At 46.4% G+C, this 13,255-nt stretch overlaps 1 protein-coding gene across 1 annotated transcript in view; it reads right to left on the minus strand.

The window, feature by feature from the left end:
• Nucleotides 1–499: 499 nt before the first annotated feature.
• The window catches only part of LOC139833169 (uncharacterized), a 28,932-nt gene continuing 16,176 nt past the window's right edge, over nucleotides 500–13,255 (minus strand). Inside the window, exons 2-11 of the mRNA XM_071823361.1 lie at nucleotides 2,938–3,141; nucleotides 2,766–2,858; nucleotides 2,338–2,430; nucleotides 1,912–2,245; nucleotides 1,765–1,823; nucleotides 1,630–1,692; nucleotides 1,459–1,542; nucleotides 1,197–1,313; nucleotides 866–1,111; nucleotides 500–786 (exon numbers count right to left, since the gene is read on the minus strand). Of these exons, the coding sequence (XP_071679462.1) occupies nucleotides 2,099–2,245; nucleotides 2,338–2,430; nucleotides 2,766–2,858; nucleotides 2,938–3,141 (537 nt within the window). The 3' untranslated portion in view covers nucleotides 500–786; nucleotides 866–1,111; nucleotides 1,197–1,313; ... (2 more) ...; nucleotides 1,765–1,823; nucleotides 1,912–2,098. The remainder of the gene's footprint in view (nucleotides 787–865; nucleotides 1,112–1,196; nucleotides 1,314–1,458; nucleotides 1,543–1,629; nucleotides 1,693–1,764; nucleotides 1,824–1,911; nucleotides 2,246–2,337; nucleotides 2,431–2,765; nucleotides 2,859–2,937; nucleotides 3,142–13,255) is intronic.

Genomic DNA, 13,255 nt, shown 5'->3' on the forward strand with positions numbered 1-13,255 from the left:
TAAAACTGTTACAAGCGTACCGTAGTAACACAAGCTATATGTGTTACCTTAAGTTCTAGTAACATCTTTTTATGACTGTAGTAACACCCTTAGTAACATGTTTTTCTTGCTATAGTAACACGGTTGGTAACACATATTACCAACTATTGTCACACAATTATTCAAGATTGGGTCGAGCCTATAGGGCCCTAGTAACACAGTTGTAAATTTTTTCACTATTAATAGTAACATGTTTTTCTATATATTGTAACATAGCTATTCTTGTTTGTCCCATACTTAGTAACATGTTTATATAGTTGTAGTAACACCTCACGGTTAATAACAATGTTTAATATGCATTGATTTTTCTTATATGGTGCTTGTTTAGAATTCGTCACTTTCATATTTTATTGATAAATTATTTCGTTAAACTTGTATGTGAAAACGACAAGCATATACCACCCTGTGTAATAACAAAAGGATCATACATACAATGAGCGACACGTGCATATGAACTGCATTATGGAGAGAAAACCAACGTGTTTCATGTCACTTCATAGCATTCATAACAATGAACACATAGGCGATGCGTATTTAAGAAAAACTACTACATTTCTCAACATACTAAGCTAACCTAGAATACATGAAATACTTAATATCATTGTGACTATGCAAAAACACCAATCATGGTTGCTCCAATCTGCCCTTCGATATTTCTCAGACCAATCCTACATATTTTCCATCTTCACTCCATCGTTAGACAAAGCATCAATATGAATTCTCAAGTCAACCACTGAACTTCTCAATCTGGAAATAAAGTTACAGTTATATATGAAAATTAAATATTTCAAAATATTATAACAACAAAACTCTTGAAGGAACATACACATGCTGAAGGCCAAGCAATTGTTACGCCAGAAGAAAAAGCATCACCGATTGTCACACACTTCTCCCTTTCTCTTACCAAGCGCTCATCTTCGCCTATAGGTTCATCAATTTGCACGTGTGTAAATTGTCGGCCCAGCTCAACACCACCAACCAATGTTTTTGAATTACTGTCCAAAATAGTTGCATATGCCACGCGCCTTTTATTTGGATATATTGAAGATTTCAAAATTACTGCATTACGAATCTACAGTAGGATCAAAGCCACCATTAATAAGAAAAATACAAATAACCTGAGACATGGATGCAACATGAAAATACTGTTCATTTACCTCTTCCGAAGGACGACATCTCTTCTTTGAGGACATATGGCTTAGAGTCTTGTTTTGAGTCATTTGTTTGTGCACTCTTCTCGAATTTTCATCCACATTCTCACCGCTCTTTCTCATCTGTGAAGAAATAAAAATAAAAACGTTGCAATGTTGAGATTCAGGAAACTAAAGTTGACAATGCATTCTTTTAATTCCACAAACATTAGATATCATGATTTTTTTAATAGATAACCAAGTAGATTTGTCAGCGAATAATCTTTACCTCCTGTTCTTCAGAAAAAGGAGGTGTTGGTGATGATTGTCCTTGATATGAGAATTCATTGCTACCCTGGCAGTTAGGATGATGCTTCCATACAATGATAAAGTTAATAAAATAAGTTGCTCACTAAGCATACTTTCTCAGGTCCACCATAGATTGTAGTAATAAATGTACCTTTATTGTATCTTTTGGTCTGCTCACCAAGCGTACTTGCTCAGGTCCACTAGCATGAACTCTCTACAAAAGTGCAATATTAAGGAAGAGAATTCAAAAAGAAAACTAACACATGCCTGTTACATTAGCAAATACCTTTCTTCTATTTTGTGGTACTTCCGGCTAGATTCATCATTGCCTTGGCGGAAATTGGCCTACAGAATTAAAAAGTAGTTTCAGTACATTATTTATGTTAATGTCCAAAAATAAAATTAGCATTGCAATTTTTATAAGACCACATACTTCATCCTGGTTTCTAAATCCTTCAATAATTTGGTCTTGCTCTTCTATGCGTTGGTCCTGCTCTTCTATACGCTGCTTGAGCTTTGCTATTTCCTCCATAACATCACTCTCTCCGGCATGTGATGACCCATTTGTTGTAGTCATATTGATGTTCTTGAGATAGCGTGGTAACCGACCATAAACTTGGTTAGGCACTGGAAGCAAACCCATGCCATGCACTTGTCCAGGCTTTTCTTTCCCCAAAATTGTATGTTTTCCATGCAACTTTTCCATGGTCACTCTGTGCTAGCTCTAGTTCGTTATGTATTAGCTTTTCCAAGTCAGCCAAGTCAGCCTGTAAAAGAAGAATAAGGCAAAGGCATATGCTACTTATTAGACCCAATGTTAACTTGATCTTGTGCAATAATTTAACTTATATTAGCCTACCACATGTTTATTTCTTTCTTCATCTTTTTTTCTATGAGTCGCTAAATAAACCTTCGCTCTATGTGGTTGTTTCTTTTCAGGATCTTCTTGTCGCTGCAAAACAAGTAGAAAAATATTAAAAATGATGGGAAAAACTATTACACCATTAAAGAGACAGAATATAAGCTGTTCATATTGATCAATTGAGAAGAATGGCTGAGATCTGACATATGTTCAAATCTAACTAATATACATGGATACAAAAAGTTCTAAAGTGAATACAATTAGATTGATCACGGCTCAGAATATTTTCTTGAGTTTAGCAAAGAATTGGCAGTAAAAGACAGAAACGGCACTATCCAGTTTAACTTGTAAATAGTGTGTCCTTTAGGCTTAATTGGCAAGTCATTGTCCCAGATGTATGACATGTAAAAAAAAAGATTACTCACAAGGTCCTCAGCCCAACGAGCATAACTCTTTGTACCAGCCGTATGAGATGTTTTCACAGATGCTCGGCTAATTTTATTCTTCTCACTAACTGCCTGTTACGATAAAAACATTATGACAATGCAGTACTTAACAACACCACACATTTCAATAAAAAAATGATCGAAAGCTTACCCTTCCTTCTTTGGATTTCCAATAGTTGACAAGTTCACGCCATTGGACGCTGTCCACATATTCTGGACAAAGCTTATACAGAGCTTTTCTTTTTTTCTTTGCATTAAAGAATTCCTTCTTAAGACCAGCCTTGAATTTTCTCCAATCTCGTCCGATAGTTTTTAGTATCCACTTATCACATTTAGCAGGATACAAGAACTTTGTCTGGATTTTAAGAAATAATGAATAAATGTAATCAGCTAGGTCACTGTCACATCCCAAAAATTTGGAATGTGAAAATAAAATAAAGTGAGTGTTTGGTTGTTTGCCATAATTAAAATTTCACAAGGAATTTAAAACTTTTGTGTTTATTAAAAAGGTATTTTCGAAAATAGAGTTTTAATAAACCTTTGGTTTCAAAATATTTTCCAATAATATTCTATTTTGTTTGGAGGATTTTGAAAATTATAAACATTATTTTGAGAAAACATTTAAACCCTAAAAAGCCACATAGACAAGTATGCCAAATTTTGATTTTATAAGGTTTATATTTTGTCCCAAAATTGGTCTCATATTAAAATGTTTTTCATAACGAATCCAACGGTACCTCATTTGCATTTTTCCGATTATTTTTATCCTCCAAAAATGTATTTTCAATTCCTGGTAAAAAGAAGAAAAAAAAAAGCATCAGCCGAACCAGGCCGAACGGCCCAGCTGCCGCCCCACCCGGCCGCCTCGCTCGCCTCCCGCGCGAACACGCGCGCAGCGCACCCACGCCGCACCGCCCCCAGCTACCGCCGCGCCTACGCGTGATTGCCGCCCGCGATTTCCTCGGACGCTGCTACGCGGTGCTATAGCACTGGTTAGTCTTAGGTGTTTTCTATTTCTTGCCTGGGCACTCTCTGGTCTTATGCGGTGCTCCCATCTTTCGTGCGTCGGATCCCGATCAGACGGCCTAGACGAAGCAACGCAATCCACCCCGCACGTGGCTCTCCTCGTCTCCACGCAATCCTTATCCCAGCGACACTGCCCCATTCCCACCCAAAAATCCACGAACTGCTAGAGATCCAAGCGCCCTCACCGTCCCTCCGCTCCCCGGCGACCTCCTCTCCGCCTAGCCCCCGCGCCACGCCGCTCTTGCTCCCTGCCCTTCTCAGCCTCCCTCGAGTTCCCCTCGGATCGCGCAAGGCGCCATGGACGCCCATATCTCGTTGACCTCCGCCCCGGCGAGCCGCCTCGAGCTGAGGCGGAAAAGTGGGAGAACTCCGGTGGGGAGGAGGAAGAGTTCAAGCTCGATCTCAGGCTCCGCGCCAAGATCTGACATCCCGTCGTCACGCTCAACCTAGGGTGCCCCCGCCGCCGGAGCGCCATCCTACTCTTCCGCAACGGCGACGAGCTGGAGCACCTTGATACGGGGGAAGATGCGGCGTTGGCCGAGGGGGCGCCTTGCCGCCTTGGCTCTTCGCGCGCGCAAGAGCCGCCCCGCCGTCCTGCTCCGTTGTTTGCCCCCGCGCGCGTATGCACAGCAGCATGCAGCAGCAGCGCCCGTCGCCCTGCGATGCGCCTGGCTCCCGATTGAAAGCAGCAGTGCTGCAGCGATGGTCGTGCACCCAAGCAGGCAAGCAAACCACTTTTTCCTATCGTGGTTGTGGCGTCCTCTCCCTCTCTTGTCTCTGTCTTTGCTGGCTGCATGCTACTTATTAGTACTTGATCTACTCTATTTGCATATTGATGATGTAGTTTTTCACCTCTAGATCAATGGAAGGATCTAATTATGTTCACTAGATGTAATTTTTGCAGTCTAATTTTTGCCTCTTCAGTTCTTTTGTTTACTTCTAGAACGGTAGAAAGATGTATATTATGTCACTGGATGTAAATTTTTCACTTTCAGAATCAGTAGAAGGATGTAACTATATTAGTTTCTTTCTCTAGTTTGGATGTAATTTTTATTAATTTTCTACAACCAGAACATTTAATGGATCAAGGTGTTAAACACTGTATTATTATTGTGATCCCAGTTTTCGTTTTTTTGGATGTAATTTTTATGTTTTTTTACATCTATCGCTACATATTTTACATCCTCAATTAGATCACAAAATAAGTGGTATGCCTTTTTATTTCCGAGGGATGTAACTTTTTGTAAAAATTGGATGAACTTTTGCATCTAAATTACATGGGTTAAAATATTGTGTGATGTCGGTAGCGTGATTTTCTTGTTTAATTGCATGTGCGTGCGCGGAGATGTATTTGTGCCAGACCTGTCCCGACTCCGCTCTCGCATGCGTAACAAAGCCGCAAGGGGTTCCCGGGTCACATTTCCACTTTGGGTAACATATCGCTTTCGGTTTGGGACCACTTTCTTTTTATAGAAATAATTTCGTTCAGACAAGGGGAGCACTCCATAAGACTAAGGACGCTGCTACGCGGTGCTATAGCACTGGTTAGTCTTACGGAGTGCTCCCCTTGTCTGAACGAAATTATTTCTATAAAAAGAAAGTGGTCCCAAACCGAAAGCGATATGTTACCCAAAGTGGAAATGTGACCCGGGAACCCCTTGCGGCTTTGTTACGCATGCGAGAGCGGAGTCGGGACAGGTCTGGCACAAATACATCTCCGCGCACGCACATGCAATTAAACAAGAAAATCACGCTACCGACATCACACAATATTTTAACCCATGTAATTTAGATGCAAAAGTTCATCCAATTTTTACAAAAAGTTACATCCCTCGGAAATAAAAAAGGCATACCACTTATTTTGTGATCTAATTGAGGATGTAAAATATGTAGCGATAGATGTAAAAAAACATAAAAATTACATCCAAAAAAACGAAAACTGGGATCACAATAATAATACAGTGTTTAACACCTTGATCCATTAAATGTTCTGGTTGTAGAAAATTAATAAAAATTACATCCAAACTAGAGAAAGAAACTAATATAGTTACATCCTTCTACTGATTCTGAAAGTGAAAAATTTACATCCAGTGAAATAATATACATCTTTCTACCGTTCTAGAAGTAAACAAAAGAACTGAAGAGGCAAAAATTAGACTGCAAAAATTACATCTAGTGAACATAATTAGATCCTTCCATTGATCTAGAGGTGAAAAACTACATCATCAATATGCAAATAGAGTAGATCAAGTACTAATAAGTAGCATGCAGCCAGCAAAGACAGAGACAAGAGAGGGAGAGGACGCCACAACCAGGATAGGAAAAAGTGGTTTGCTTGCCTGCTTGGGTGCACGACCATCGCTGCAGCACTGCTGCTTTCAATCGGGAGCCAGGCGCATCGCAGGGCGACGGGCGCTGCTGCTGCATGCTGCTGTGCATACGCGCGCGGGGGCAAACAACGGAGCAGGACGGCGGGGCGGCTCTTGCGCGCGCGAAGAGCCAAGGCGGCAAGGCGCCCCCTCGGCCAACGCCGCATCTTCCCCCGTATCAAGGTGCTCCAGCTCGTCGCCGTTGCGGAAGAGTAGGATGGCGCTCCGGTGGCGGGGGCACCCTAGGTTGAGCGTGACGACGGGATGTCAGATCTTGGCGCGGAGCCTGAGATCGAGCTTGAACTCTTCCTCCTCCCCACCGGAGTTCTCCCACTTTTCCGCCTCAGCTCGAGGCGGCTCGCCGGGGCGGAGGTCAACGAGATATGGGCGTCCATGGCGCCTTGCGCGATCCGAGGGGAACTCGAGGGAGGCTGAGAAGGGCAGGGAGCAAGAGCGGCGTGGCGCGGGGGCTAGGCGGAGAGGAGGTCGCCGGGGAGCGGAGGGACGGTGAGGGCGCTTGGATCTCTAGCAGTTCGTGGATTTTTGGGTGGGAATGGGGCAGTGTCGCTGGGATAAGGATTGCGTGGAGACGAGGAGAGCCACGTGCGGGGTGGATTGCGTTGCTTCGTCTAGGCCGTCTGATCGGGATCCGACGCACGAAAGATGGGAGCACCGCATAAGACCAGAGAGTGCCCAGGCAAGAAATAGAAAACACCCTCCTCCGAAGTTCTTTGCATCTGGACAACCCATCAGCCTATAAATACCCTGCTCCTGGATGCCCCAAACGCACACACACAATCAGCCCCAGTGCTGCTCTCTCTCTTCCTCTCACGCAGCTCGCTGCTGCTCTCTCTTGCGCTGCACACACACACGCAGCAGCACAACGCCGGCAGCGCCATCCTCGACGTCCTTCAACATTCCGCCGCGGTAATTCCATTTTGTTTCCTTCACATTAAGTCTGTATTTGAAGTGCTAAGTTCAGAGTAGATGATGATGATCCATTTAGAACGTTAGATCTGAATCCAAGTGTGCTGGGTTAGCTGGACAACCGATCGATCCGATGGAATTCGTAGTTTGATCTAGCTCATGAGCAACTTTGAAATTCTATAACTTTAGATCTATATCTTCATTTTGAATAGTGATTCTTCCGTTAAGTTTGTAATTAGATTATCTACAACTTTCGTGTAGGAAGTTTTTCCATCCGAGCAACTTGTTCGGACAATTTTTCGAACAACATTAGCACTTAACCGCGAACTGTAAAATTCATATCTTTAGTTCTACCCGTCGGTTTTTGACAAACTTTATACCGTTGGAATCAGCAAAATGTGTGGATCATTTTGGACATTTTGCATGTCGGTTTTGCACAATTTATTTTCGCGGTATTTTTAGGATCCGCAATATCGTTCTTCGACTATGAAAATCATTTAGACACATTCATCATGCTCCATGCTCACATCTCTCCACAATATATTATCCTAGTCCATATTATTGAAATAACAATTGAGTTATTTGAGTAAAGTGTGACATGTCCTATTTTAGATTTTACCTTGCTCTAGTGAGGTGGAGATATACTCTATCCTACACTAGTAGGAAAACCCTTATAGGCGGAGCTTAGTTCTGTGGCGCACCACGAAAAATGCGCCACAGAAACTTTTTTTGTGGCGCACCAGGCAAGGTGCGCCACAAAAATAGCTTAATTTTGTGGCGCACCAAAGAACCGTGCGCCACAAAAACTTGGTGGGCCCCACCAGCTGACACCCCCAATCATTGGTTTTATTATTTCTATGGCGCACGTACCACAGTGCGCCACAAAAATAAGCTATTCTGTGGCGCACGGCAGCAGTGCGCCATAAAAATAAGCTATTCTGTGGCGCACGGCCACAGTGCGCCACAAAAATAAGCTATTCTGTGGTGCAGCTTGGCTCGTGCGCCACAGAAATAAGGTATTCTGTGGCGCATTTGTTCAGGTGCGCCACAGAATTAGCGAACCAGATATAGAAAAGTGAGCCAACCTCCCACCTACCACACTACACAAGTCATTCTTCTTCCTCCATCTAGCTCGTCCCCCCCTTCTCTCTCATACCATTTTGACTCTACTTTTCACTTGCTTGGGTATTTATTGCACTTACTTTGGTTGATACTTAATTGGAGTTGAGGAGAAGGCTCTCCATACTCTCTCCTCCTCTCGAACTCATCGATCGCGGTCTCGTCTCGGTATCGAATCTAGAAGGTGAGTAGTTGGAGGAGACTGTTATCACCAGATTTTGGTCAAATCAGGAGGTGGGCCGTAAGAGAGATGGGCGTGGAAGATTACACGTGGGAGATCTCTGAAGCTGCCTTGCACGAGGGGTTTGGGCTGGATTGCCCGTGTATCTTTAATTATGGTAGATTGTATCTTAGATTAAAAGTTAGAGTTTGTACCGTGCACGGTGGGGATTATTCCCACGTTATTAAGTCCCCTGGACTATAAATATGTATCTAGGGTTTATGGAATAAACAACAACACACGTTCAACCAAACAAATCAATCTCGGCGCATCGCCAACTCCTTCGTCTCGAGGGTTTCTACCGGTAAGCGACATGCTGCCTAGATCGCATCTTGCGATCTAGGCAGCACAAGCTCCACGTTGTTCATGCGTTGCTCGTACTGAAGCCTTGTTGATGGCGAGCAACGTAGTTATCATAGATGTGTTAGGGTTAGCATAGTTCTTCGCGTAACATGCTATCGTAGTGCAACCCTTGCATGTCTAGCCGCCCTCACACCTATCTTAGGTGTGGGGGCGGCACCCCGCTTGATCATTATTTAGTAGATCTGATCCGTTACGATTGCTCCTTGTTCTACAAGGATTAGTTTAATATCTGCAATAGTTAGGCCTTACAAAGGGGGGGAGGATCCAGCGGCACGTAGGGTGTCGTTCGCTAGTCCTAAACAGGATGTTCCGGGGATCAACTTCGTGTTGGTTTTTAGGCCTTGTTTAGGATCGGCTTACGATCACCGTGCGTGGCCGCGAGGCCCAACCTGGAGTAGGATGATCCGATTATGCGGTGAAAACCCTAAATCGTCGTAGATCTCATTAGCTTTATCTTGATCAAGCAGGACCACCATATATTCGTGCACCCCGTACGAATCATGGGTGGATCGGCTCCTTGAGCCGATTCACAGGATAACCTGAGAGCCGATCGAGGCTCGTATTTAATGTTTACGTGTATGCCATGCAGGAAACTAAGCGAGGCATCTCCATCACCTTCCTGACCAGGTATAGGTCAGGTGGCACGCCCTTGCACTCAGCATCGGACGTGTAACCAGAAGGCTTTGCGGGCCGTCGCTCGGAGGGACCTCAGCCAGCCGCAGCTCTAGGTTGTTCCCGGCTCTACCGTGTTGATCGTCGCTGCCCGCCGGTGGGTTTTGACAGTCAACACATTCTGGCACGCTCGGTGGGACAAGCTTCTACATCAACCACATCGCCATCTACATCTGAGATGGCGGACGGCACGCCAGTCACCTACGAGGAGCTGCCCGACGAGCTCAAGAAGAGGTATGACGAGATCAAAGTCACCCTCGAAGCCGACCTCATTGGCTCTTTTCAGAGAACCCGTTCCCATGGCATCAGATGGAAGGGGTTCTCACCGCAAGGTGCACTCGATGGGATAGACCTCTCTGCCCCGTCGGAGGAACGCACCAGGTCCCTGCGGCAGGAGATCAACTACTTGGTGGCTCACTCGCTACACCGTCACTCTGAGAACCTGGTCAACACGTTGGAGCGTGTCGCTCTTCGCGTGATCCAGGAGATCATGAGGCACCAGTACTCGCCGTCAGGACCAGCCCTCGGGACGCATCAAGGAGAGTTGCCACTCCAGTCCCGTCCACCGCTGCCATATGCGTTGGCAGCACCAGAAGTGCCGGCTACACCGGCATTCGTCGTCTACAAGATTGGTGGTGACCCTAGTGACTACCAGTTCTTGCCCGAGGCTCCTAAGGAGATCCCTCACGGGTACACGTGCACGTATGTGCCGGATTGTGGCAACTGGGCACTCACAAACCAGGCCACAACATCAGGGACTTCTGGGAAAACAGGAGGAACGTCAGCGACAGAGCTTGAGAAGCAGACGTGGCTAACTAAGTACGCCACCCCGACGAACCTCCAGAGCTCAGCTCCTGCAGTTGGCTCAGAGCTGGAAAAGCAAACATGGCTGGCTAAGTACGCCACCCCGGCGAATCTTCAGAGTTCAACTCCTGCAGCCAGCAAAGCGGATCAAATCAGTACCCTACTGAGAGACCAGTTCGGCATGGTGCCGAAAAGGAGGGCAATCGGCTATTCCAAGCCGTACCCCGACGACTACGAGATGATCCCGCTACCACCTAAATATCGGCTCCCTGATTTCTCCAAATTCAGTGGATCAGATGGTTCCAGCTCCATCGAGCACGTCGGCCGATATTTGGCGCAACTAGGACCGGCTTCAGTGTCGGATCAACTACGCGTGAGGCTCTTCTCACAGTCCCTCACGGGATCGGCTTTCGGATGGTATACCTCTTTGCCACCAGACTCCATCCGGACTTGGAAGCAGTTGGAAGAGCAGTTCCATATGCAGTACCATTCAGAGGCTTCCGAGTCTGGCATTGCCGATCTAGCACAACTACGTCAGAAGCGCGGAGAAACTGTGACAGAGTACATCCAGCGCTTCAGGAATCTTAGGAACCGATGTTATTCGGTTCGTATAACTGAAAAAGAAGCAGTCGAGTTGGCAGTAGCAGGCCTTGCAACACAGCTCAAGGACATGGCCTCCCAAGCAGATTATCCCTCACTGGCGCACATGGTTCAGAAACTGTCAGCATATGAACAGCGCCACCCGGACCTGTACCAAGACAAGTTCAAGCGTGCAGTAGTCCTGGTCGATGCAGAGGAAGACGAAGTTCCTGCGGGAGACCAAGAGGTAGCAGTGGCTGAATGGACTCGGGGAGGAACCCCCGTGTCCTGCAAATGGGTAAAGCCACCAGGCCCACCCAGGGGATTTGATTTTGACGTAACCAAGACTGAGCAAATCTTCGACCTCCTGCTCAAGGAGAAGCAGTTGACGATTCCTGAAGGTCTCAAATTCCCCACGGTGCAAGAGCTGAACGGAAAGCCATACTGCAAATGGCACAACTCGCTTTCCCATGCCACCAACGACTGCAGGGTATGGCGTCAGCACATCCAAGCGGTGATAGAAAAAGGGCGTCTAATTTTCAACCAGTACGCCATGAAGGTCGACACCCAGCCCTTTCCCGCCGTTAACATGGTGGAGTGCACTTACCCTGAAGGTTGCCAGCCAGGATCCTCGTTCAGCATCAACATGGTAGGACCTGGGAACCACTCTGGCAAAGATGGAGACGAGGGCAACTGCTCTCGTAGCAAGGACACAGAGGAGGCCGCTCCACGCGATCGGCTCCATCATGATGGCAAGCGCTACGTCACAGAGGGAGAAGTGAAGAACATAAGATATCAGCGACCCCTCTCTGATCACCTCCTCAACAAGTATGTAAGTCAGTATGACCAACGCCGATGGTCCAGCTATGATAATGAAGGAGATCGTCTGGCTAGAGAAGCCGGAGGATATCGTCGGCATGATCATGAGGAGGAAGAGCACGAGCGCCGTGCCACGGGAAAGTCAAGGGAGCAAGATGACAGCGACAGACACTGGGACTGCCCCTTCTTCAGACACTGCTGGGATTCAGGAATGAGCCGATTGCCCACAATCGGCAATTGCCCAGAATGCAACCAGAAAAAGAAGGATGCAGCCAACGTGTCTGTGTTCAGGCGCTTAGGGCCTCTCCCGCCACAAAGCAAACATGCTGAGTCCCCTCGGTGGGCAGATATCGAGGATTCCGAAGACGAGGGACAAGAAGAAGAAGAGGACAGGTACCACCGTCCAAGGTGGTACCCTGACGGACTCAGCCGTTCACAAAAGCGCAGGGTTCAGCGATTGCGCGGCCTGGAGGAAGCCGAAAGGTTATACCTGCATACGCTAAGGAAGGCACGGCCTGATCTGGCTGCGAAAGTTCAGCGAACCCTGGATGAAGAAGGTCGTCCACGGAAAATGGAGTGGCGTCCCAAGCAAAAGAAAGCCGATGATGAAACATCGGCTGGCACGAACATGGTGCTCGTCCTTCCGACGGAGCTTAGTGCTCCACGATTCTATGATGCACTCAAGGCGGACGACAGCAGGCGCATCAAGTCAGAGGTTGGGTTGGTTTTATCCACCAACCTGACCGAGTAGCAAGATTAAACCAGTGAGCAAACAGGGCGAGGCTGATCCTTGTGATCGGCCCCATAAATTATGAAGGAGCATTACAGAACCTTCAGTCAGCGCTCCAATGGATATGGAGGCCGATTCCAGCAATCGGCCAAAATTATCTTCACCACATGTTCTGCTTGTGTTCAGCATCGATCCACTGGGCAGCGGCCACGTCGGCGGATGAAAGTCAGCACGAATCCTCGCGGAGCCGACGTGCAAGCGCAGTACCCTGGCTAACCATAAAAGCCGATATCTGCAGTCATCTGGCAGATTCGGCTCGGGGGGCATATAGTCAGATGAACATGTGCAGATAAACATGTGTAAACATGCGTGCAGTGAAACATTGGGGGCCGATTAAGAAAAATCGGCCAAATAAAAAAAACATTTTGCGCAAGAAGCGAAGCCGATGCGCAGCCATCGACTCTAGTACAGTTATACAAGACCAAGACCTGCTGGCTATGTGCTCAAAGTTTGCATCAACATCGACGTTCAGTAAAAGAAAGCTGATCGGCGACCTGTGCATCCTCGCCTATATTCTCGCCTTGATTAAGGCTCGGGGGGGAGTTAACTTGGTAGATGCTCTGATTTGAGAGCCGATTGGAGTCACATCGACTGGCCCTGTATTAGGATCTTCTCTGAAGTAGTAAGGTGTTGCAGAAGAAGACTACTGAAGCTATGGAGAGGAATCGGGAAAGGAGGCCGTCGGCTTTTACAGGTTTTGGACCGTCCTGTCGCTGCAAAAGGGACTGGATTCTCAAAATAGCCGATGAGTAGTCATCGGCTAAGGGATTGCGAAAAATTA

Source organism: Lolium perenne, chromosome 7, assembly GCF_019359855.2.
Source record: "Lolium perenne isolate Kyuss_39 chromosome 7, Kyuss_2.0, whole genome shotgun sequence".
NCBI classification, from domain to species: domain Eukaryota; kingdom Viridiplantae; phylum Streptophyta; class Magnoliopsida; order Poales; family Poaceae; genus Lolium; species Lolium perenne.